Source organism: Amborella trichopoda, chromosome 4 (assembly GCF_054954075.1).
Source record: "Amborella trichopoda isolate Santa Cruz 75 chromosome 4, AtrichopodaSantaCruz75HAP2 v2.0, whole genome shotgun sequence".
NCBI classification, from domain to species: domain Eukaryota; kingdom Viridiplantae; phylum Streptophyta; class Magnoliopsida; order Amborellales; family Amborellaceae; genus Amborella; species Amborella trichopoda.
In genome coordinates, this window is record NC_142339.1 from 34,964,993 (window position 1) to 34,992,721 (window position 27,729).

At 35.2% G+C, this 27,729-nt stretch overlaps 1 protein-coding gene and 1 long non-coding RNA gene across 2 annotated transcripts; one reads left to right on the plus strand and one right to left on the minus strand.

Annotated features, from left to right (window-relative positions):
- The first annotated feature begins 1,513 nt into the window (after positions 1-1,513).
- On the plus strand, positions 1,514-17,690 carry LOC18428655 (uncharacterized). Its single transcript, XM_006837973.4, is given in 12 exon segments — positions 1,514-1,630; positions 1,750-1,819; positions 4,548-4,615; positions 10,613-10,674; positions 13,361-13,442; positions 13,864-14,021; positions 14,023-14,097; positions 14,181-14,194; positions 14,197-14,309; positions 14,395-14,456; positions 14,563-14,680; positions 17,467-17,690. Coding segments are annotated over 11 exon segments (864 nt in total). The 5' UTR covers positions 1,514-1,579; the 3' UTR covers positions 14,672-14,680; positions 17,467-17,690.
- A 5,324-nt stretch (positions 17,691-23,014) lies between these two features.
- On the minus strand, positions 23,015-27,073 carry LOC148782421 (uncharacterized). Its single transcript, XR_016054367.1, has 2 exons — positions 26,834-27,073; positions 23,015-24,923 (listed from the first exon to the last, which is right to left on the minus strand). It is a non-coding gene; the product is annotated as an uncharacterized LOC148782421 (long non-coding RNA).
- Positions 27,074-27,729: the final 656 nt, after the last annotated feature.

Sequence of the window (27,729 nt, forward strand, 5' to 3'; positions counted from 1 at the left end):
GCCGGACCGATGTGGCTCCAGAAGGTGTAATGTCAAAGCGCTGTCTTCATTGCCGGAGCGATGTATTCAACTGTCGAAGCACTGTGGCTCTAGAAGGTGTACTACCAGAGCCAGTCCTTGCATTGCTGGAGCGCGTGTCTTTATTGCCGGAGCGACCCTTTGCATTGCTGGAGTGCATGTCTTTATTGCCGGAGTGACCTCTGCATTGCTGGAGCACGTGTCTTCATGGCCGGAGCAACCATCTGCATTGCTGGAGTGTGCGTCTTCATTGCCGGAGCGACACTCTGCATTGCTGGAGTGCATGTCTTCATTGTCGGAGCGGCCCTCTGCATTGCTGGAGCGCGTGTCTTTATTACCGAAGCGAGTCTCTGCCTTGCTGAAGCGCGCGCGTAAAAGGCACGGGGAGAGAGTCGTGGGTAAAAGCCACGAGGAGAGAGGGGATAGTTTAGTTGTTTTTTTTTTTTTAGATTTGGGGGTATTTGTGAGGAAAGGTGGTTGTGGAAAAAATTATCCAAGGGGTAAGTTATATAAATAGTATCTTTGGGAGGTTTTTGTAATTTTCACTAATATAATTATATCCTTTATCACTCAATCGCAAGCCTAAATCCTCAAGCGTAACTGCCCCTCAACCGCATGAGGTTTTCTTAATTCCTCAAGTATGGTGGTTTTTTTTTATTATTATAAATAATGTCATGTGGTTCCAAGTGGCACCATAAACCTTAGTCAAGTGTGAATGCCCTCAACTTGACAAAAGAAAGCCGATAACATTACTTATTTTTAGCAAATAAGTAGAAGATCACAGTTCCTATTGACCATTATGTTTGAAATCTTACAGGATGTTAGAGCACAAAGTCCAAAATAAAAGTTTTTAAATGTAATAACACATTTCAATACGTCAGATTTCACCTCTAACGGTCAAAAATAATTGTGACTTTCTGATCATGTGAATTTGTCAAAAAATTCTACGTTATCGTTTCAAATACATTACCTCCCATAAAAACTTGTCAAACAACAATTTTAGGACCAAGGGTTTAACTTCAATAAACTCAAAATTTACTTCTTGACCAACTTCCAAAAAAAAAAAAAAAAAAAAAGAAAAGAAAATTTTGGTAGTATTGTTAGGACTAAAATTTAGGGATGTAAATTCTTCACGTGACAACAAACTTCCAAAATAAAAATTTCATACTTAATCCAACAAGTCCAAAGTGCCTTGAAAAATAAAATCCTTAGGACTGCAATTTTTGCTCGTCAGACGGAAGTATTTAAGTTGGAATTCAATCTTTTTTGTTTGACATTGTGATTCTAACGCGGATTACCAAAATTTGAAATCATCCGAAGTCTTCCACCCTTGCAAGAGAATGCACAATATGGCCCGGCGGGATCATTGTAATGCAAATGTGAAACCGGGAAAGAAAGTGGTTTAATTCGGGAGGGCCACGTGGCGGAAACTGTGCCGAGAGCCGCCCCATCTGAATTTTCTAAGGAGTGAAAAAAATTATATAACAAGAACAGGGAAGCCGAAAAGTTTGAAGAGCTCCTGAATTCACTGTAACTCTCAGGGTCAAATCACTTGTAGAGGATGGGCACTGTATTGGATTCCCATTTCTTGGCCCTAACTGCCATTGTCACTGTAATTTTCTCTTTCTCTCATATGCGCTCTTGTTTCTCTCTCTCCAAACGTGTCTCTATCAGAAATTCTTTTTGTATGGTGATTTGAATGACCATTCCGGAGAGTTGTGGCTATAACAGGTGGGATATCAGTTCCTCTTCTTTGTAATCACGGCCATTTTCAAGTTTGATAAGGTCACTGATTTTGCAGGTAAGGATTCTTCAGGGGAGGGGAATGCCTTTAACTTTGCTTCTTTATTCTATCCTTTAACTTTGTGTTTGCTTCTTTGTTCTATTCTTTTTGTTGGCTGGGAACATGAGAGGCGAATAAACTTTCTGAAACTGTGTATGGGGTATTATTGAATTAACAGTTCTTTGGGTTATGCTAGCCTTTGGATGGGAACCTTTATGTAAAAATCCTATGATTTAGAGGAGTACTTAAAACAGGCTTGAAATTTCTTAATTGCTAACAAATCCCTACAGTAAACACAGTTCACAACTTCTTTTCATTTGCTAGAATGGATAAGTTTTAGGCTTTTATAGGAGTTTGGTGGGATATGATATATGCCGGGAACTGTTGCTGTGTTATGTTATAGAGCATTGTATTGTTTCATGTCTCATTTTTCTGTATCCTTTCTTGGAATAAATTCTTGAATACATTTAATATGATGAATTCGAGCTTACATTTTGGAAGTTTATACAATGTGTGTTTCAATTGTCACATTAATGTTGAGTAAGGTTCAACTCGGATGGATAGAGAACTTTGTCTCCTAGACTCCTATATAAGCACGCGAGTAGGTTTTCATGATTGGGTCCATTGTAAGGAGTTGAATGTGCATTGTACTGCTTGTTATGGACTCTTTTCTCGCAAGCATGTACTGCTTCCAATCAGTTAGATTTAGTTTTTATTGTTGAAGTCCTTTTGTTTGAATCAGTAAATAAAATCTTGTTTAGCAACAGATGTACACTAACCAAATCAACTCGAATTGCTCCATTGGCGAGTTTTATAAATGGAAAATCCCAATATACCCGAGTTTTGGTCATTTATTTCTTTATCTTATTTTTTTTGACACATAAATGGCATTTTCTGCTGTGCTAAGCATGTGGTTTGAGTTGACTACAAGCTGGGTTAAAATATCTTTACAAGAACTTTATGTTTCTTCTTTAAAAAATTTCACAATTTTGAAATACTCGTGTGAGTTTGTCTGAGTTAACCGTCTGAGTCATTCAGTCAACTCGGGCTTAGCTCTGGCAGAGTCACCTATTAGTTCAAGATTTTCAACATTGGTATGACTGTTCATGTTAATTTTCTTCCTGTCTCCTTATAACATCTCAAACTCTACTTCTTATTGTATAGCACTAGAGCGGGTTCTATTGATAATATATTCCAGCTGTAGGATTCGAACTTGCGATGTAGTGTTGCAATTGTCAAGACATCAACCACTCAAGACCAAGCTTGATTCCTTGATGTGGCATATATTTTAATGGGACTTATCTCAATTCTCTTAGTCTTTGGAGTTCCATAGTGATAATTCTTTTAATTTTTCCTTTTGATCAATTCTTGGTACACTGTTAATACTCAACTGAAGAAAACTTATTGGACTAGTAGTGTTTGTTCACATTGATTGTCAGATCTGCACTTCTTCTCTTTTATTAATTAAGAGATTTCAGTTTCTGGTTTAGTTTTCAATTCCTCAAAGGCGAACATTTCCATAACTTCTCCACTCGATGGATTTCTAGTGTGTATTTTTTGGTGCTTTTTACCTTCTTTTTTAGTTGTTTTATTAGTGCATCATGCTTAATGACTTATTATTTTGCCTTTTATTGTCCTCAGTCCTACAGGGATCTGAAGGTACTGGATAGAGTTTGCAAGAAATAAATCCAACAACTTGGGTCAAATCTAGGAATTAGGATAAACTCTTTATCATAGGATTGAAATTAGCTCATGACTTCCAAATTTGGCAAGATTCTTGTTAAATTTCAGGTCTAGTTGGACAGTAGATGGAAAAACCAAAGGCACCAAATTTAGAGTGAACCTTTTCAAATCTGGTTGAATTTGAATGTATGATACATGGATTGCATGTTTGATTTGCAAATGAGAAGTGTGAGAGTGAGACCTAAGTTCAAATCTCTGTATTGGGTAAAGAGAGTTAATAATAGAGAAGTGGCAAATGGGCTTTCTGATCCACCCCCACCCCCCCCCCCCCAAAACAGCTTGTGTGGGCACTTGTCCTTAGTATATAGTTCCAGCGATGTCTGATTTAAAGGGATATTTTTTAATTTTCCCATCAACATTTGAATTTTCAGAAAATTCAAATTTTTTTCCTCCATGGTGTATCCATATAAACCATGAGTTTTATATTGTCAAGGCTTATGCATTTCATTCATTTGTTTTAATTAAGCAATATGTATTAGTCGAATCAAACTCCTATCAAGTTTGATTTAAGATTTCAATTTCATAACTTTGGCAATACTTTAGGATTTTTTTTTTTTTGGCGACACTGCTGTGTTTGGAAGTTTGGATTGATCTCCTATGCACTTGAGGTTAACTTGATAAAACAGTGCCCTTTCCTGCTCGCCGTGTTTTATAGAAATCAATGCAAGCATATACATTTGATGTTTATGTGATAAACATGTTGAGTTGTGGTATGTGATCTGATCCTTTACATATAAATGAGTTCTTACCATGTTACTTGCTTGACCAAGAAATAGAGAAAGATGTTATATGTTGCTTTAAGTCACCTGTGTTTTTCATTCCATCATATAATGCTCTATTATAAGAATAATTGTTCTAAAGATATCAGCCGATGGTCTTTGTTTTATTATTTCTGCATCCTTGATACCCTGAACCAGAACCACCCACCGTGTTTCTTGGTGTTCAATGGGTTCCAAAATTCAAGTCCCACCCAATTTTCTCATATTTCTTTTACATTTCACAGGAAGTACAAATTTCGTGATACTCAGTGTATTGACCTTGATATTAAAAGGATCATGGCATTTTAGACAGGTAGGAGATTTATTTCTTATGGAAATGTCGATGCCTTTATGTTATTATTTTTTAATATTTTTTCTATAGTTTCTATTATTTTCTTTTCTTATCACTGCATGTAAACCTATATGAAGAAGGGCATAGGGGATATAAATAACTCAGTGTTACCTTCTTTTGTGCTTTGCAATTACAAGTTGATTTCTTTCTTTTCTTTTCTTATTTATCTTTTTTTGAATATTTAATAGTTAGACAATCAGTTGAATGAGTTGGTTTACTTCTTTATTCCATGTATTTGTTTAGTTATTATTTAGCATCTGAATTTTCTCTACTTGTTTTCATATCTCATTTATGTCAAGATTGAAACTTTTATAAGTTGGAGATTGATGCATGAGGTTAATGGGGCCTACTATGTTAAATTTTGAAGTTTACCTGGATACAAATTAATGAATTATTTCTAAGTAATGCATGCCTTTGCATGGTTTTTCTTTCTTTATTATTTGAGTGTCTCTTATTTCTTTAGTCTCAAGAGTAAGACGCATGATCCTACTGCTATTTGTTGCACTTCATAAGCTTTCTATTGGGTGTTTCCAACACAATTCATCGGCGACATTGTTTGGAGTTAACTTCTTAATTCATAATTGGATAGTACACATAGAGACATGCTGAGTTTGGCATAGAAGAATTGCAAAATCTAAGAAGAATATGACACTCTAGATCTCAACGTGTGTGTATATATCTATCTATATATATATATATATCTATATAGGAATCATTTACGAAACGCCTATAGGTGAAGTTCTTCAGCACTTCACTTACACCTCATCACCATCTGAAGTTCATCACACGGTCACAATTTTTGGTAGTATTTGAATTTTTATAATTTTTGTACTAATCAGATTTATCTAAAATTTGGGGCGTATGTATATATGACCAAGTCGCACCAAAATAAAATATTAAAAAATAAGTCAAAATAAAATGACAAAATTACCCATGAAACTTATAGGGATATTTTACGTAATTTTTATTATTCAAATTATTTGTTTTGTATTTTATTCATGTGCATCTCACTAAAGCGTACACACCTACAAAATTTCAGATCATTATGATTCGTAATTTTTTTTTTAAAATTCAAACACTATCAGACATATTTGACCGTGTGATAAACTTTGAACGGTGATAAAGCCCGTTGGTGAAGTAATGTAGAATTTCACCTATAGGCGTTTTGTAGTGTTTTTCATATATATATATATATATATATATATAAGGATAATCTAAATTTCACAACAATTCAAATTACAAAGTTTAAAGATAGAGAGAGTTGTGAAGGGTGGATTTACTAATTTTTTCAAAAAGTTACTTTTGTGATATCTTCATCATTAAGTAAGGGTAATTTTGTAAATATTACTACAAGACAAGGGGTATTTTTGTCATCTCCATGAAGGATAAAGTTGAAATTTTTACTAAAAGACAAGGGTACTCTACAAATAAAATTCCAGGACACTAACTTCTAGAGTTCCATTGTACTTTTGTAAAAATTTCAAATTTGCCCTTGCTTAGTGGTTAAGTTACCTATTAAAATAATTTTTTAAATTAAAAGTAATGGTCTCTTTGATAAATACATCCATCACAACCCCTTCTAACTTTAACCTTTGTATTTTGAGGGGTTGTTAATTCTAGACAAACCCATGTATATATATATATATATATATATATGAAAAGTGTTAAAAACACATATAAGCAAAAATGAATAGTGTTTTGCCCTGCCACGGACTTGTTATGTCTGTGGTGGTTTATTGAACAGACCCGCAACAGATGGTGCAATGTCTGTAACTCTTCCGCGTGAATTTTTGACCGTTCGTGGCGGTTGTTTTATCCACGTCGTTTGATTTTTTTGGACGATGATGAGCTTATAAGTGAAATCACTTTAGGCTATAAACATTGCATTGTCTCTTCCATATTTTTATAGACCTGATTTCTATGTGGCCACGCCCGCATATGTAGAAGTGCGGGCCTCTTAATAAATCTATTTTTGAGATGGATTTTGAGATTTAATTTTTAAGGACATGTAATCTCTAACATGGAGATCATGAATTAAAAAAATAAATAAATTTTAAAAACTAGAAATAATAATTCAAGTAAGAAAACATTTGGACCGTTAGTTTCCATTGTTTTTAGATGGAACACCTACTTCACTTTCTGGACCGCATATGTAGAAATGCGGTCTAGCTTGGTCAATTTATAGACCATAATTTATGGGGGTATTTTGCTCAATTTATATTTTACAAATTGGTCTTTTCATATTTTTGTTAGGTGCGCCTCACTAAGATGTACACACGCTCCAAATTTCAAGTAATTTGGATATGTAGAAAAAAAATGAAAAATAAAAAATGAAACACTACTTGACAGTTGTGACTATGCGATGAAGTTTGGATGGTGATGAGGGTAGGCGCAATCACTGTTCATTTTCGCCTATAGGCGTTGGGAAGAGTTTTCCATATATATATATATATATATAGAAAGATGATATCTTGTCACTATGCCATTATAATATAATGAACCCACACTTCTAGAAAACCATGTTTGTGGTATTTGTATCACCCAAAATTTTGCAACACACTCTCTTCGTCTCAGCAATCAATCTCAATTTTTTTTTTTTTTAATTCACACTCTATATATGGTCAAAATGAGTCCCCTCCAACAGTGAAGCTAGATCGTCCATTTGGTGAATTTCAAGATCTAAGGTCTTTATGAATTGAAAATCATTTTTTTTTTAATGTTAATCGAATAAATTTATCAAAAATATTTGGAAAGAAAAAGTATCTTTCTAAGGCCTAGATCTAAGTAACTCACCAAAGCGGACAACCTATGTTAATTGGACTAAAAACACTTTCTAGGTTGTGTTTTCAATTATTTGTTTTTTTTTATGATTGTTCATTGGAATGAAAAGAGTGTATATTTTAAAATTTGGGTGAAACAAATAGCCCTAACATGGTTTTTGAATATTATTTCGTGATATTACTATACAATCATTTGCATGAAATATATATAAATATGGGAAATGGTCACATACGCAGTCTCGCGTGCATAGTCACTATACGCCCAACAGGGGAGATTCAAAATGATAAACGGACAGAGCACAATAAACAATTTTGTCATTTACTTTTTATTTCCGTACACTTTGTTTTACTCCCCATTCGCTTTTCTTCTTCTTCCTCTGTCTCGCTCCCCTAGCTCACCCATCATCTCCTCTCTCTCTCACTTCAGCACCCCATAACCCACTTTTGGTCTGAAATAAGGATGTGATTTTACAAGCTAAACTACCCAACCACTTTTGGTCTTTCTCTCTCTAACCATATCTGAAAGATCTTCCATAAGTCATAGAACTGGAGTTGGATTCTCTCCATTGTTTTTGAGAACTCAAACACCCATCTAGGAAAAAGAGGTAATTTTGTAGTGAAAGGAACCATGTTTGCTTTCTCGCTGTAACCATCAATGAATCGCCTATCACATGATAAGCCATTGGACACAAGCTCGAAAACAGCCATGTTGCAGAAACCCATGGGGTGGCTACTGCATAGAGAGAGATGGCTGGCTGCTGCGTAGAGAGGTATGCATGGTGTAGAGATAGATGAAGAGGGAGAGAGATGGCTTAAGGGATGCTGAGGTGCGAGAGAGAGAGAGAGGGGGTATGATGGTGCGGCAGGGGAGCAAGAGTGACGGAGAAGAAGCAGGGCGAATGAGGGATAGAGAAAAGTGCATGGAAAAAAAAAGCGAATGAAAAAATTGTTTATTGTGCTTCGTCCGTTTATCATTTTGAATCTCCACCATTTGGTGTATAGCGACTATATACGCGAGACTGCGTATGTGATCCTTTCTCTCTCTCTCTCTATATATATATATATATATGGAAGAGACTACACAACGCCTATAGGCGAAATGCTATAGTGATTTCGCCTATGGGCACATCATCGTCAGAAAAAATCGGACGGTGTAGATAAAACGACCGCCACGGACCTAACATGTCCATGGCGGTACCGTCACGAACATGCTAGGTCTGTGACGGTAAAAAATTCACGTAGAGGGGTCACGCACATTGCGCCATCCGTTGCGGTCCATTCAATAAACTGTCACGGACATAGCAAGTTCATGGCGGGGCGAAACACTATTCCTTTTCGCCTATAGGAGTTTTTAAGACCTTTCTTATATATATATATATATATATATATATAGGCAAAAATATCCAAATCGTAATGTACCTATTTTTATCCTAATCATTCCATATATAGGCAAAAATATCCAAATCGTAATGTACCTATCTTTATCCTAATCAATCCAAACACTTTAACCTTAGCACCTAAGACTCTTCAATAGTTTTCCTAATCTCTCAAGACTCATCCATCTTTATCATGTAAGATCAAAACTTACCCCAATCACTTTTCTCCACTACTCATGCTAAATGCTCAACCTCCACCTTTCTCCATGGCCCACCCCCTTGTGCATGTGCTTGAGTTGGCGGTGGCTCTTAGCTAGACAAACTATCATGGCATTCATCAATGCACTACTTCTATTTCATCTCTTTCCCACACATAATTAAAATTCTTCCATCAATATATTCTCTAAGGGGATGACAAAGTTCAGCACATATTTGCTTTTGTCCAACTCTCATTGCTTGACAAAGCTAGGTGTTCCCCATGACATCCTCGTGAATGAGGTCCACCATTGTAACCATTTATTGATCATGTTCTATACATACTTGGGGAGTGTAAGGCCTTAAAAGCCCCCAAAGAACCCAAACTTCAGCGATTTCTTCAACCACAAGCATTATTTAGCTAAATAATTAATGTTGTCGATGATTATTGTTATAAAAGTCACTAGGTTTTGTGTGACAGTTAGTTAACTGAGCTCTGGTTTTGAATGAGTTCAATTTGTGGTTCATTCTTGTTGGGGAACATGTGTATAACTTTGAATGAATGAATTATAAATGTTTTGAACTATAGTTTCATTTTAATAGTTTTAACTTGGACATAGATTGAACCTTTCAATCTTGAAAGAAAATTAAAGAACTGTCAAATAGAAAAAATAGGCATGTCGTGTCACTATGATTGAATCTGAGTCAAATGCAGTCTAAAGTCTCTTATCTAGGGTTTCTTTTATAATTTTTGTCATTCCTTTTGTAATGGCCTTTTTTTTTTTTTGGTTTAGAACCAAATAACATGAATTATAATATCTTGTTTTATCTCACCTATGTTCCAGTTTCAAACTCTTGCTTGTAGTTTGACACCTAGCCCTGAATTCAATGTTGTGGAATATGGAACAGTCTAAAATATGTAGAGTGACAATTGATTTTGTATTTACCTGAAAAGAAAAGGACAATTGATTTTGCTTAGTTTTAAGGAGATCATGAACTTATATTCTTATTTTGATGACTTAGACTAGATTTTCATACCATTGCAAGGTATCCCTGTTGTCTAGAAATGACAAGAAAAGCTCCTGGTATATGCACTCTGTAGAATGACCAACACGCCCCTCTCTTTGATTGTTATGCATACCTCTCTTATCTTGCATTCATGTAAGGCATATACGTGAAGCTTACAATCGTTTTTAGTGCACTAGGAAGGCGATTAAAATTGCACCACCACCTCTCTAATCATACATCCATGTAATGCACATTCATGAAGCATACAATTGTTTCTAGTGCACTATAAAGGGGATTAAAAACATAACCAATCACAAAGCTGGCCACTTAATTTTCTGTTTCTTGATGGACATGTTCATCTTCCTATAGAATCTTTCTTAATAGATTTATCACTTGGTTCTTCATAATTGTTAGTGCTCCCAACTTATTTAGGATTCACTATTTGTCAAAAAACACAAGGGAAAATATTTTTTATTGAAATTTTGGAAAACATATTAATTTAAATGGATAGAAATTGAGTAAAAGAATATTGATTTTCATTGTACTATCTCTAAACTATTTGTTTATTTATTTGTTACACGTCGAATCTCAAATTTCAGGTAATCTTGACCATATTAGTGGTGATATGGGGCCTCCGTTTGGCATCTTTCTTGTTGTTGAGGTATACTGCTATCTTCTATGGAAATTTCTCATTGCCCATACCTGTTTTATTTGTTACTGACTGGTACAAAAGAAACATTTTCATTATAGCCTTAAGTTTCATTCATGGTGATGTTTGTTTTCATCATTTATTCTAGGTCAACTTAAACATTAAAATTGGTGTTAATGTTTATTTGAATGGATGACTTGTTTCTAGATCAACCTTAAAGTTAAAACTATGATTACCATATATTTAAGATCATTGAATCTTTTGTGTTTGAGATTCTATTTATTAGTGTAAACTTGCACCATAGAATTGTGTGGAAAATAAGTCTCGATTTGTGAAATAGGCATTGAAATTCCTAATCATACAATTTCTCAAAACTGTTCAACGAGCATACCACCCTGTTTTGCTAAAATGTTTACTAAAGAATTTTTGAAGAGAAATATGACTCCAAACACAAAGACTCGAGTTTCTTTTTTTATTTTTTTATTTTTTCGGAATTTGAAGAGATATAACTCCAAACACATAGACCAGAGATTTTTGTTTTTGTTTTTGTTTTTGTTTTTTTTTTCCGGAATTTGATGACTATCAAATGGACCAGAGATTGTACACAAAATTTTGGACAAACTCGCTCAAGATCACACAAGAAATGAGAGCTTTTTATTAAAACATGGGTTTGGGAAGAGTTCCAAGTGCTCGTAAGCAACTTGTTTTGTTTACATACAAAGAATGGAACACCTTTGATCTATGGTTGCAAAAATGTTAAAGAACTTGACAAAGAAGTAAGATTATAGATGTGACACTCTAGGATCAATATGAATGCTAAATACGTTGTGTACAGATGAGAGAGAGCCAAAATTGCAACTTTCTCTCTCTAGAACTCCTCCTAACAATACTCTTCAATTTTTTTATTTTGTTCTCAAGATCTCAAAGAATTATCCCAAATCTTGTATATGGAATCTCTCTATCTGTTGCAGACAGAATTTCAGAGGTTATAGGCTCCAAATCATGCTGGAACTCTCTTTTCTGATCGTCCCCCAAGAGGATCTTTTGCCTCTAAAAGTTCACTCTTGTATTGAGGTTGAATTCTTGATGGATAAGCCAAATCTTCAATGTTTTGGAAGTTTGAATCTCCAAATCTTGATCTTTTGGAGCATTTTCCTTTAGGAAACGTTAAAAATATCAATTCATGAGGTATCTTTTGTTATTGTGCAAGAAATCCCATGGTCTATGTGTTTGGATTACAACATTGTCGAGTTCGCCTCAAGAGGCGGATGAACTCAGAAACCTGCCAAAACAAGTCAAATCAACTTGTTTTGGCAGGTTTGTAGTTAATTTACCATCAAAAGACCAACCTTAGGATATTGAAAGACCGAGTAACTTTCCCCAAAAGTGTTCAAGCTTCTCGAAAATTTTCTGATTAGTGATTCGATCTCCGTTGTACTAGCTGTATCTGTGGTATTTTCCAAAGAAATCTTCTTCTAATATCATTTCCTTAATTTTAGAATATCCCAATCAAGATTTTCCCTTATTCTGAAAAGAGTTTTTAGTCAAACTCTCAACATGAAACTTTCCTTTTCTATATTTGAATTACTTTGATCTCATGTTCAACTGACCACATCAAGATCTCGGATCTGCATGTTCACCTGAAGAGGCAAGCTAAAGCACTATGGACTGCATGGTAGCTTTGCAAAGATTAGCAAAATCTCAATGAAATCCCTTCAAACTCGCCATCTCCCTTCATAAGGCCTAAACAAAGAGTTCCATAAGGCTGCACCACATTTGAATCAAAATAGACCCATGCAAGCCCTCGAGCCCTTAGTTCGTGGCTCATGGTCAAATTGCAAACATCATCGATGCACTCCAAATCACATGAAATTCATCCAACACCTTATAAAGGCTCCCTAAAGACCTTACCTAATTTGGATCACAAATCAATCCAAAATGCAAATTCACGTTGAGGCTCCCTGTTCTTCACCCATTGCCCGCATTCAACTTGTCAATCATGAATATATTGTTACCCAAATGATGCAATTCTCACACAAGTTACTCTATTCATTACTAGAAAGTTTCTTCTGAGAATCTAATTGCATTTGGATCACACTTTGTATCCTAATGCAAGTTCTCCGCGAGAGCATTTTTCCATACAACAAGCTCAAGATGAAGTTGACATCATTTCTCAAAGCCCATCCGAACTTCACGATCTTTCAGGGAATACCTCTATAATACCATTTCAATTCTCTTGGCCAATTCTCTTTTCCTATATGCATTATTCATCACAGTTTTGACAAGTTGACTGTGATGTTCAAACTACTTTGGTAGTTAGACCTTCACATCTATGAAATGGTCATTTTAATTAAGTAGCTTGTAGCAGAATTATTTGCAGTTTCTTTCTTTTAGTTAAATGTTTTGGGTGTGTACGCTGGTTTGTGCAATGTTCAAATTTTGAATTGGTAACCTCCCTCATTGATAGCAGGTGCCATTCTGTTAGACACACATGATTTTTCAATTTCTGAGTTAATACTAAATGTTCCCAGATGTTTTTTCCTGAGAAGAGTTTCTCTATCTTTGTAAGATATATATCAAAATATATGGCCTTCAGTAACATGAGAAATCTAATCTATTTCATATAAAATACAACATCTACAAATTGTTTCAGACAAAGCTAGTCACCTTAAATGCTCTTATGCCATTCTACAAACAGGATTCTGCAATGGGGTGAAGACCGTCGTTTTGATGAAATGCGCAAGGACTTGGGGAAGTTAGCTGTTTTTTGGACATTTCAGGTTGCAAATTCTAATTCAATCTGGAATATTACTTTTATTTTTATTTGTTTTACTGAAGGTATTTTAGAGAAGGAAAATAAGCAATATCTGCTTAGTTTTGGGATGTTTATACCGGCAATTCACAGTCTGATATTGTCAATGAACGGTGGTGATGAACCATTTCCCGGCATTGACTACTGCAAGGGAACAGGTTCTGACATCTACCAACAACTGATGGTCAGTCAGAGAACCCCATGTTGTACCTATTGGGGGGTATAACATGGAGTTACTTCACAGGAACTGCTTTCAAGAGAATTTATAAACCCAAACGAAGTATCCCTTGCAGAAGTGCAGATTTCTTTCTTTTCCCTGACCTATATTATTATTTGGTCCCCAATATTCAGTAAATGAAAAGTCATATCGCATTATGAATTGGTGATAGGCTGTCTGGGTATGGACTGTGAGTCTTCCAGTAACAATTGTGAACGCCAGTGACCGAAATCCAAGTCTTAATCCTCAAGATATTATTGGGTGGGTTATGTGGTCTGTGGGCATAACAGCTGAGGCATTCTCAGATCAGCAAAAGCTACGGTTCAAGAACTCTCCAGATAACCGAGGAAAGTGGTGCACTGCAGGTCTCTGGAGATATTCCCGCCATCCGAACTACTTTGGTGAGGTAAGTTAGATTGCTGATTCATTTATTTGTTCATTCTTATCTGCTCATACATTGCAGGATATATGTGATGCCGCTGTTTGTAGGTTCTACTTTGGTGGGGCATTTTTGTGGCATCTACTCCTGTGCTAGAAGGAGCTGAATGGCTTATTATTCTAGGACCAACCTTCCTAACATTGCTGCTGCTTTTCATCAGTGGCATCCCACTACTTGAGGTTTCATCCAATCCATAATTTCTCACATATTACACTGTTCTCACATTGAAGGTCATAACTCTTTGTCAACTATGCGTGCAAGCAGGATTCAGCTGATAAGCGCTTTGGGAGCTCAGCAGAATACCTTCACTATAAAAGGACGACTAGGTCGTTTCATTGGAATATTTTATTCTTCTATTTGTTGGTGTTTAATAGTTTATTGAGAGTTTATTTTTGTCATTGGTACATTTCTAATGCAAGTTTTGCACTGCAGCCCCTTCTTTCCATTGCCACCTTTTGTATATGGGAATTTGCCGGCCTCGTTGAAGAAGTTTCTTCTCTTTGAGTTTCCTTTCTATAGCCGGAACCTTCCTCAGGGTTGATCTTGCTGGGTATGTAGAAGTTGACCTTCTCTCTCTCTCTCTCTCTCTCTCTCTCTCTCTCTCTCTCTCTCTATATATATATATATATATATATATATATATATATATATCTGTTTTTTCGTTTTTCTTTTTTTAGAGCTGACAGTAGATTTCGTTAACTTAAAGTTTCCTGTGTATCAAGTCAGGTGTACAGATCACAAATTAAACAAAAGTTGCTGAAAAAAAAGAGCCAAAACCACGATGCACTCAAGTTTGCAAAAATGAGTTTGGCTGGACTTTGTACCTGTGCATCCTAACCTTTTTGCTCCACCTTCTTTGTTCCTTCACTCTTTCCTTCTCTCTGTAAATTGTTACCCCCCTTTCTATGATGTTCATATTGTCCTTTCATTTAAAGTAATCTCCAGAGCATCCCTTTAGGTCCTTGCCTTAGCCAACTCATCACATTACTTGTGTTGAATAGGTCTATGTATGGTTGTAACCTTATTTGTAAAAATAAAGTTGCAGTAATCTACATCATTCATTTTATTTGGCTGGTGTAGATTTGATACTATCTAACAAAATATGCTACTTTTTGGCACTGGTTTAGAAGACGTGTCACCGTCCAACTAAAATGGACAGTGTAAAATATCGCGACCGTACTTCTAAAATTAAGCTTGAAACCTTTTATAAATTGCACATAATCAAACAAAAATCTCTCTTCCTCCTACTTCACTTCTTATGTTGTCTAAAATCTGCATCCAAACCCAAGGAACCTTATGTATATTCTTGCACCAATTGTTTATATTGGTCTATTCACCTTCAATGATTACCCTTCTTCATGAAGGGGGAATACTTAAAACCCCTTGCCCAAGAACTTTTAATTCTGCTTCACTGGATGAGGTTGCTTAATGGGCCCGAGAAGGTTAATAGAGTGTTCCCCCTTTCATCTTGAACCGGACCCTATGCACTAGTCAACCTATCAAAATTAAGCTTGATCTAACCCTGCGGAGGCAGTAGTCGAGTATTTCGTTTGTGAAACTTCTTGACCCTCATTTGTGCCCTTGAATTCCTCTCTCATCATTGCTCAAGTAGCAATGGTTGTTTGTATCTTCCATTTGACATAGTCCCAATTAGAATCCTCGAACTGCTCTGATGGTTCTTTCTTTCGAAATGTGCCAAAAGGTAGTTGTGATTGCATTCTCTGTACTTATAAGCCTATTTTAGGGAATGGTGGGGAAAACCAAACCTTCTCTCTCTATCTCTCCATTATTTTTAAGATGTGTGCGAGTATGCATGCATTTGTGCATGTCTGCAAGCACATCTCATAATACACCGCTCATCATTTTCTTATGTTGAGCTAGATACAATTATTTATTTATTTATTCTTTTATTTTTTTTCTCCAATGCATCTACAATATAACTTATGTTTGTTGATTAGAAATGAATGTTTGCATGTGTTATATATCTGAAATTTTGCAAAGGAATGCGACGATGGGAGTGTTACATAGACACGAGCATGAGTGTCAGTGTCTCGTACATATTCGGAGTGTCCAATATTTCATCAAAAAGGCCAACACGGCAAGCATGTCCACAAAAATATTTATGATTAAGAAATAGCTTTATATTTTAAAAGTTCAGAAAGTTATTTACATGAAGTTATTGTTTTCGTATCAATAAAGTAGACCATCATCACTTTGTATAGGAGACTGGAGATGGAACGCCAAGTATCGCATTTTACGTCTTCTATTTTATATTAAATAACACTTGTTATGTATATAACTACCCAAAAAAACACTTATGTATATTAATAACTTTTCACACATCGTGTAGACCTAAACTTGGGGTTTGCAGTTATTCTTTATAGCCTGAATTTCATACTACAAAATATTAAAGAATTAAGCCATGTATGAATTTAAATTAAAAAAGGGTGCGGTTTTTATAAATTTGCAACCTTATTTGGAGAAATAAGGCTGCAGTACTCTTGATCGTCCATTTTATTTGGATGGTGTATATGTGATACATCTTTAAGACAATGTTAATACATGACACATCTTTTAAGACAATGTTAATACAGGACACATCTTTTAAGACAATGTTAATACATGACACATCTTTTAAGACAATGTTAATACATGACACATCTTTTAAGATAGTGTCCAATCTACACTGTCCAAATAAAATGTACAATCTAAATTAATGAAATATTATTTTTACAAATAAAGTTACAAATGAGGTTGTAACTTTATATAAACTTTTTCGTTAAAGAATTTAGCCATATAAAAAGTATTTCCCATGACAGAAATCAAACTCGAAAGATTTAACATATCAATGCCCACTCTACCACATGGACCATGGTGCATTTATCGTAAGACTATGCAAGAAACTTTTATATATGGTGCCTATATATACTAAAAAAAGGGGTTGTCTTTAAGGAGGTTACAATCATTCTTGTCCCTTAGATTTCAAAATAGGTGGTTGTAAGAGTGTCATTGATTAGATATAGTTACAAAAATAAAATTCTCGGACTATGTGACTCATTTCAAGCCATCCAATTTGACATCTTAATGAGTAAAAATGGTTGTGACCTTTTGTACAAAAGATAAATGGTCTCTTCATAGACAATTTCAAAAAAAAAAAAAAAAAAACACAAAATCAACGGACATGTACGATAAATGTATGGGCTCTTTCTCCACAGTCTACGTGACTCTGTCTGAGCATCGACTTAACTCGACATCGACACACAACACTATAGATATATTGGAGAACTTGGTTAACATTATGCGATGTATTATTCATTTGGTGGTTTTTTTATGCAGATTCCTGGCCCAAAACCATTATTTTTGACGGCACCCTCTGAATTCAAAGACTGTACACCCATGAATGTTACATTATTTTTGGCATTTGGTCTTGTATTCGTCTTATTTCTTTTTGTCTTTTTTAACGTGTATTCCTCTTTTTTTCTTTTCCTCTTTTTTCCTTGTTTGCCTTTCACAGCTACTGAATGAAAAATAATAGTTAATAACATCTCTATCTGTTATAACCGTCGTTTTCGTTTGTGTTTTTTTTTTTTGTTCGTGAGGAAACCATATTTATTAGTGCCCTTGGTATTCAAATAAGCGTAATATAGACTTTGGTGAGAAATGAGGTCTCTTATAAATACCTAACTTGGCAAGTGTCCAGGGCTGCTTGCCCCTAACCCGGCTTGTTACCCAAAAGGCTCGGCCAAACCAGGCCAATGGGCCTGGGTATGGGCTGGGCCCTACTATTGGGAAAGCTAGCCCGGCCCAGCGCTCGACACCCCACCTAGAATTCAGGCTTGGACCTGTTTGGGGTCGGGCTGTGGTGGGCGGCCATTGGATGTGGCAATGTGCTGAACACGCCGTGGCCTAGGCGTGTTGTGCACACTTCTGTTCTTGCCATGCCATATATCCGCACCATCATTAGCATGCCGAAATTTGAATTCAAGCATGGCCTCTTTCCCAGCCAAAGCGCACCACGTAGCCCATCGTCCAGTCCACTGCCTTGCTGTGTACTGAGCTGGCTGTGGGGCCTAAGCCCCTGTTCACTGTCGTGCACCACCTTTGCGTTATGCACCACCTCAGTGCCTTGTACTTTGTGGCCCTCTGGTCAAAGGCTTGCATACCCCTCTCATATCGGAGCATAGATGCAAAGAACTAGATGTCCAAGAATGGTACCTCTTCCGGCCAAAGTGGCACACGTGCACCAAGAGCATGCACACGGTGCAGCCTCATCCTTAGGCCGGTTGGATCAAAGGGGTTCTGCGGCTCTCCCCCTTGACCAGGACGCATGCACCAAGTTGGGAGTCTGACAGCACACCATATTAGCACATTTTGATTGCAAGATTCATTACAAAACCAAAATTTGGATTGGTTATGTTTACCTAACCTATTGTTGCTGAGTTTGTGAGTGACGGAAAAGCTTGGAACATTAGGGTATTTTATCCATGGGATTGATTCGTTTATGTTTGATATACAAGCGTCACAATCATCCCAAACCATTGGATGTGAAATTAGGTGGCTAAAGATGTATTTGGGAAAAAAATTCTACTATGCCCAAACCACCTAACTTTTATTTGGGTGTGGTTTGTATAAGGTTGAGGCTCTAAACAATCAAAATAAGGTGCATCTTCAAGTAATACTGAAAGATGTTTTTTTAGTATTGAAAATCTTTATGATGGCTTTAAAATTTATTTTCATCTTTAATTATAAAATATCTAAAGCTTAAGAAATAGTGTAAATGGAGCATATCTATGAACACTTGAAAATCTTGAAAATTGATGGTTCAAAAAATACATTACAATATGCACTATTTTCAAGACTTTAAATCCATGTTTTTTCATGTCCATACATCTTTAGGTTGGTTGGGATGATCTATTTGAAGATTTTTGGGCTTTGAAACAACCTCTTTTAGTCAATTTTTGAGGTGCGCTTTAATTTGATTGTTTAGGGCCAAACCCTTATGTAAACTTTTTCCTTTTCTAGGTTAGGATGAGGTTTGTATATAACCGATACTCTAAACAATCAAATTAGAGCCTACCTTCAAATAGTGTCGAGAAATGTGGTTTTAATATTGGAAAGTTTTGACTGGCCTTAAAATATATTTGCATCCTTAATTATAAAATTTAAAGTTCCAAAAATAGTGTAGATCGAACAAATCTATGAAAACTTGAATAACTTAGAAATTGACGGTCCAAAAATGCGTTACAAGATGCACTATTTTCAAAACTTGAAATCCATTTTTTTTTCAAGTTTATGCATCTTGATGTCGTGATGATCAATTTGAGGATATTTAGACATCAAAACAACCTCTTCTAGTGAAATTTTTTAGGTAGGCTCTAATTTAATTATTTAGAGCCTAGGCACTATATAAAATTTTCCCCCTAGGTTATCATGACAAAGGTAAATAGTATTATTGTCTATTTTTAAAATATTTTTGTTAGTAGTCTTGATTTGTGGTGGTTGAATTGGAATCCATAATTTTTGTACATCTTGGATTACTTGGAATTTATGTGGAATGGAACCAGTGTTACACATACACCTCATTTCCTCAATTTTTCTATTGTGTCATGACATCACCTTGACACTGAAAAAGTGTTGATTTCAAAGACAAACTATATTCCTTTTTACATAAAAAAAAGGTCAAATCTATTGTGCCCCAAACTTGTATACTTCAGTTTTTTTGGTAGGCAAATGGTTGAATTGGAAAGCAGTCTCCTTGCATGTTTTGGATTTTGAGTGGAATTGAATTGATAATTACTTGGACTTTAGGTTGGCTCAGAACTTCTATTAAACATGCCCCCACTTTTTCGGCGCAAGAAAAATGTAAGCTTTATCCCTTTAATACCATTTTTCCCATGCTCATGTTAATTGAGATATGATATGAGAAGTGTTTATTGAAAAAATGTGCACAACTTTTGGTGCCCTGGTTAAACTTGAACCCCGGGCTTCTTGAGTTAAGTGCCCTAGAGAAACATTTTCTCTTTAAGAAAATTTTGCAGGGACTCCTAATTTCCACTCCCATTTCCATTTCCATTTCGTGATGGCTCTTCTAAATTTGTTATCCTTCAGGCAACATTAGATGATCCCTTCTTGTCTATCTTCTCTCACTTTTTTCCCTTAAAATTGGCATTAATAGTGTTACTTATACAACTTAGGGCTTGTTTATCTTCTTTATACCTCACGAAATTCATTTCATCCCTACCCTGAGGCGAGAGAGAGCAGATCCACAAGAGAAAATGGTGATGGTGCAGTGCCCACGATGAGAGGGAGATGAAGGAGCGAAAAAATCCCTAGGACAGTGGTGAAATGAGTTCGACGCGACGTATAAAGAGGGAAGAGAAGAGTAAGTCCTTATTGGTCATAGGTAATATTCTTAAACTCAGTTTTCGGGTAAAAAGGTCAGAAAATAGGCGAGGGAGAAAAAAAAAAAAACCAAAACTTTATCTTGCATTTCATCTTCTAAAGCCGCACTAAAAAATTTTGTATATGATTTCAATATTAATCAATGTTATTTTATGTAATGAATAAGAAACTTTATCTGGCATTTGATCTTCTAAAGCCATATTAAAAAATTTTGTATATAATTTCAATATTAATCATTTTTATTTTATTTTATTTTTTATTTTATGGAATGAATTTTACTTGCTAAAATAGCAATGTCTTAATCATGATCTATTAGTTGAAAACTTACATTATGGATAGAAAAAATTTCCTTTTTATGGAAAAAAATTGCAAGACTTTCGTAAGTAAAATGGAAATAAAATAACTATAAAAACTATTTAACCATTAGATCTATTGACTACCAACCCTCCAAGCATATGCTTCCTTGTATTAAATGAAAAAAAGATAATCATCTATCTTATGCATTTCAAACCGCATTGATCTCAAGTTCAGGAAATCTTTGTTCATTCTTGCACTATTTAATAACATCTAGAGAGTCACCTTTAGCGATACTATAATTCCAACTTCCGAGTTGTTTCGCCTCGGTAAACCCCAAGACTTACAATATGGCACTATTTTCTACCACATTATAATAATTGATCCACAAGATCTTGGATGAGTAATCAACATTCTACTATTATAGTCTCTTTTCTCTCTTCCAATACCAACAAAATCGGGGTAGCCACTAAAGTGATCATAGAAATAAGTTTGATAGTCTCCTGTGGTGATCTGCTACAGACCTCTAATCCTTTTTTTCTTGATCCATCTTCGTAACTTCTTCAAGACTGCGTAGGACATTAGATATTAAAATACCATAGTTCTCATTTATAATCATCACCTAGTTCATAATCGATTACAAAATCTTGGACTTGAGCCTTTTCACCATTAATACATCTCCTTCAAAGACTCTTATTTTTCTCTTTCCATCTCTCCTAATGTATGGCTGATCTAAAGGCTTTCCAAATTAACTTATCAATCATAGGAAGTAGAGGAAGATTTAAGTTATTGGTTATATCAATGGTATCTATATGGAGGCCTAATCGGATGCTCACCTTTCCAAAAGGTCACATCCATACATTTTGAGCATAAGGACATCATAAGGAGAGTAGACCCCTTGTTTCTTCATTCTGCTTATACACTATGCACACAATAATTATGATATACCCCTTTTCTGTTGCAATTCAACAATTGCAGTCTTACCAAGAGTCAAAATTTACAGGAATGCTTGTACTTTGTGTGGTATACGACTATTTTCAATTCTTAGATACATTTGGTTTTATCTCCTTATTTCTTTCATGAAACAAATACTGATCCACTTTCCACACTACTTCATACTCCCTCTCTAGGCTATAATATGTTAACTCGTAAAGGGGCACAAAAAGTTCACCGTATTTCATTAAGAAAATAGAGGGGTATAAATACACAAAGGTTGTTATATGTGACAGATTGCATATATCTATACGAAAGGAAATAAATCCACAAAACAAGGAAAATATCCCAACATATGAGATTTATACATATCACACAATATATTTTCAATACCCCCCTCAAACTCAAGGTGCTTTAAAAGAGAGCAACTGGACTTTGGATAATAAATAGTGAAAGCGCATGATAGGATGTGTCTTTGTGAGAAGATTGGCCAATTGATTTTCTGGACGAACAAAAGGAAGTGTAATAGTTTCTTGCAAAAAATGATGTTGAGTGAAGTGGCAATCAATCTCAATGTGCTTTGTTAGATCATGAAAAACATCATTGTGAGTTATTGGAATAACACTTTTATTATCACAAAAAATAGATGAAGGGAATGAGAAACCACCCATGTCATGGAGTAACCATCGTAATCAGATAATATCATAGGTGGTATGAGCAAGGGCACGATATTCAGCTTCCATACTTGAGCGAGCAACTACATCTTGTTTCTTATTTTTCCAAGATATTAGGGAGTCACCTAGAAAAATAAGGAATCTGGTGGTGCAACGAGGATTCGTAACATTACCCGCCCAATTAGCATAAAAAAAACTATGCAATTTTGGGCAATAAGTAGAGGAGAAAGAATACCTTGAAATAAAGTTCCATGAAGATATCTTAATATTCGAAGTACTGCAGCATAATGAGAAGAGCGGGGTGTAGACATGAACTAAATGATAATGTCAACAACATGACTAATATATGGCCGAGTAATTATTAAATAGTTAAGACTACCAACCAGTTGTTGATACCGTGTAGGATCAAATAGAAGTTGACCATCAGTGGGTTGTAGTTTAACATTGAGCTCTAGTGGAGTATCCACTATTTTAGTGTCAGTTAAACTTGACTTACAAAGAATTTCAGAGGCACACTTGACCTGAAATAAAACATAGCCACGTGGAGAAGAGTCCACCGCTATTTCTAAAAAATAACAGAGTTGGTCAAGGTCATTCATTTCAAAACAAATACGAAGGTGTAATTGGATGTCACGAATGTCATCAAAATCATTGCTTGTGATACTCATATCATCAACTTATAATAATAATAAAACAAGGCCTTTAGATGTGCGATGAATAAAGACAGCTAAATCATGATGGCTTTGAACAAAACCACGACGAGTAATATAAAGCTTGTTTTAGACCATCTAGGGCTTGTCGAAGCCTGCAAACTTGATGAGACTTATAATGGACGCCAGAAGGAGGCTTCATATAGACTTCTTCGTGTAAATCTCTATGGAGAAAGGCATTTTTAACATCCATTTGATACATGGATCAACCACGAATAGAAACAACAACAATTAAAGTTCGAACTGAAGTCATACATGTGCAAAGATTTCTTTATAGTCAATCCCATATTCTTGAGTAAATCGTTTTCTCACTAGACGAGGTTTACATCAATCAATAGTCTCATTAGAGCGAGTTTTAACTTTAGTAACATCTTCATCCAACTGCAGATTTGCTAGGAGGAAGATCAACAAGTTCCCAAGTATTAGTTTTCTGTAGAGCATGAAGCTCATCTTCCATAACTTGCTTCCATTTTGGGTTTGAGATAACTTCACGATAAGATTGAGGTTCACGAAATGCAAGAACTGAGGCTAAGAAGCAGTGAAAATCTTGAAGATATTTGGGCACAAAATGTGAGCGTTCAGGATAACATCGCTCATGCTAAGAGGCGGGATCACCTTTAGGAGAAGCATATTCAGGACTTTCAACTATTGATGTTGGAACAACATACTGATAAGAACTGTTTTGAGTGTGGATTGGAAACAAGTGATCTAGTGTTTGGACTATTAGTAGTCTCTAAAAGTTTATCAAAGGGATCAATGAATTGAAGTGAATTAGTTAATGAAAGGGTTGTGGAATGAAACTTAAGAAGTGAATAAAATGGAATGTGTTCCCAAAAGGTTACAAAATAAGAGATATGAAGTTTTTGTGAAATAGGATCATAACACCAAAACCTTTTTATTGAAGACTATAATTCAGAGAAACACAAATAGCAAACCGTTTGAACAACTTATTTCATTCAACGTTTGGAAGAAGTACAAAACATGTTGAACCAAATACACGAAGATGAGAATAGTTAGGAGGAGCAGAGTACAAATGCTCATAGGAAAATATGCCCCCTATAAGAAAAAAAAGAATCATATTGATCAGATATGTAGAGATGTAAACAGCCTCTCCCCAAAATTCTTTTGGCACAAATGAGGATAGAAGAAGGGTTTTGGCAGTTTCTGCAATATGGCTATGTTTTCATTCAGCAACCCCATTATGTTGAGGTCTATCAAGATAAGATAACTGAGAAATGATACCATGAGACTTCAAGAGACTTTTAAAAGATTTAGAAAAATATTCCCCACCAAATTCAAAAAGAAAATTTTTAATGTTTTTAGAAAATTGAGTTTTAACCATAGTGAAAAAGTCACAATAAATTTGATAAAAATCAGATCTATTGTGTAACAAATAAATCCAAATATATTGAGAAAAATCATCCTTAAAGCAAAATGCACACTACTTATTGAAGGAACACACCACCTATTGAAGCAAATCATAATTGATAAGTTCAAAGGGTAAGGTATTAAAAGTCTCACGAGTAGAAAAAGGAAATGCAATTATAAAAACGATCAGTTTGTACAGTCTCTAACTTTCAAGAGGATAGAAAAAAACTAAAGACGAGAAAAAGAAATATAGCCTGACATGTTATGCCAAAGATAAAAAAAGGAGTTAGGACGATCTGCTGAGGAAGTGTCAGGAAATGGGAAGCACTAGGTTGTCGAGGAATATGTAGGTGTTTGAAGACAAACAAATAACTCTATGGCCTCTCCCAACTTGCTTTCTCGTCGAGTGATCCTGAACAGTACAAGCAGAGGAGGAAAACAAGATGTCATAACCTTGTTCACATAATTGAGCAACAAAAATCAGATTCATGGAAAGATTGGGAACCATTAGTACATCAAAAATTGAGAGATTCGAGGTTTCAACAGTGTCAACATGACTTACAGACCAAATAGAGTTATTAGAAGTATGAATGGGAGAATAGTTGTTAACATAAACAAGAGATTGTAAAAAATGTTGAGCAAATATCATCTTATTTGATGCACCAGAATCAATATACCAAGGAACAAAGGAACAAAATGTGTGCTTGAATTACCTGAAGTATGAGATATTGTAGAAGCAACAATAGATAAGTTACAAAAGATAGCTTATTTGGTCATTTTCTAAACATCTTATGTAGTAAGGTATGCAGATGTGATGGTCATAGCAGAAGGAGTAGCAGAAGCTGATGCTGTTGTGAGACCCTGTGCAAGAGCCTTCTTCTTGAGTTTAATAGGGCAGTTGTACTTTATATGCCCAAATCCTTTGTAATAGTTGCATCGGACTTGTGATATATCATTGAAGGGTTTTCTATTTGTAATAGAGTTCTTCCCTGTTGAATTAAAGGTACTACTGTGAAGAGTAGCCAAAACAGAGTCACTCACATTAGCAAAGTTATCAAAGGTTCCTTTCCGTGCTTCTTCTGCCATGAGTTCAGCCAATGTTTTATCAATAGTCGGAAGAGGAGTCTGATAATGAATACAGGCTCGTACTGATTCAAAATCATCTTGTAGTGCCATTAGAAACTATACAAGATGAGATTCATTACGATACTTATAATAGATCTTAACATTAGTTGTCTACTGAGGTTCCATATGTGCCAAATGATCCCAAATGATAGTCATTTCTGAGTGAAAATCTTTAATTGATTGTCCCTTCTTTTGTCGTTAGCTCTGTATGTTCATTTCATGTTTATATATTTTAGCAAAATTGGTTTGAACATATCTTTTGGCTAAAAAATCTCATATTCCCTTAGCTATTTCAAAATTTTCTAATTGCATATTGATGGAGAGAATGGAAAAATTGACAATCCAAGTGACAACCTTATGAAATTAACATCGCACTCATCCAGTTTAGATTCAAATTCATCTTCTCGAAGATTTTCTGATGGCTTAGGGCATTGTTTATCACTAGTTCCATATTTCTAGAGCCGTTTTCCTTTAAGAAAACTTCGCATTAGATAAGACCAATGATTGTAGTTTAATTCATCTAACTAAACAATAATTGTTTGAGCTGTGTCTGAAAATGCCATTATTTTTGCTCTCTAGTTTTCGGTGATACCCAAAATGGCTTTTACAAAGTTTATTATGAGAAAGCTAAAAGTCTGGTGATCTTAAAGAGAGCGAGAGGGTACACAAAACCCAAAGCTAGTGAGAGAGAAAGATAAAAGTCTAGAGAGAGAGAGGGGGTTCCTAAGTACACAAAATACAAACCCAACTTTTACACAAATAAAGTGTACAAAAGGTTCTCTTTAGTACGGGTACAAAGAAAATCTTGTAACAGAGAGAAAAAACAGCTTACAACAAAGAGAGAGACCAAGAAAACAGGAAGATCATAGAGAAAGAAAGAGACTGAGAAAAAAAAAAAGACTGTAGAGAGAGAAAGAGAGAATAGTTCTTAGAGAGAAGGATTCAAAAAACATAAAACCAAGAGAACAAAGTACAGAGAGAAATAAAACAAACCCGATGTTGCTTCGAGAGAAGGCTCATGAGGTAACAAAAACATAATATTGCATACCAACTGGTTCAATCATCAAGGAATCAAATAAACATGGTCAACTTCTTGTTGGAAACAATGCACTCTTCTCCAATGCTAGTCGGTTACCAAGAATTAAAAAAGTGTAGGATAAGAGAGCCAAGGCTGAGAGGATCAAGAAGGAAGCTAACCTGTTTGGCCGAGAAGATCAACAGATCCCAAATACGAAAGGCCTTCCTAATTGCCTAAAACTTACTCAGATTCGGAGACAAATCCAGCCATTGATGCTTTACTCAAAGTTGATGGAGAAATCTCTCTCCTAGATTTTGCCTAGGATTTTAGCATCAGACGAACAAGGAGAGGCAATCAGATTGACGAAGTCACATGTCAGAGGCTGAAAGCAATGGTAGATAACGGAATGCCAAATCGTAACTTAACTCTGATACCATGTCAACTCGTAAAGAGGTAGAGAAGGTTCACCGTATTTCATTAAGAAAATAAAGGGGTATAAATACATGAAGGTTATTATATGTGACAGATTGCACATATCTATACAAAAGAAAATCAATCTACAAAATAAGAAAACTATCCCAACAGATGAGATTTATATATATCACACAATATATTTTCAACATAAAACCTTACATTAGTTGTGTGAATTAGTAGATAACATATTTAGACACTTTATACAATCTACATGTAACCTCCCAGTTAGTTTATGAACCACTAACCAAGACTACATCATTAATTCATGCATACTGGTTTTCTACTTTCATAAAAAATTAACAAAATTGGATCTTTAATGGTCTAGCAATGATGCCTCAACAATGTCTTATCCCCCTTGCCAATTTGTCGTAGCATTCCTTTCTAAAAAAAGGTTTACAATGTAGAATCACTTTCCATAGAGGTGATTGTGTCATTCCATTCCACCATCTCCAATAAGGTATTTCTGTTTTATACCATATTTAGCCACCAAGATCTATTTCCATAATTTACTATCCTTTGAATTACTTTTTCATTATTTAATCATTAGTGCATTATTCATAATCTTAAATTTCCTTTTACCTAAATCACCTCTTTTAATAGT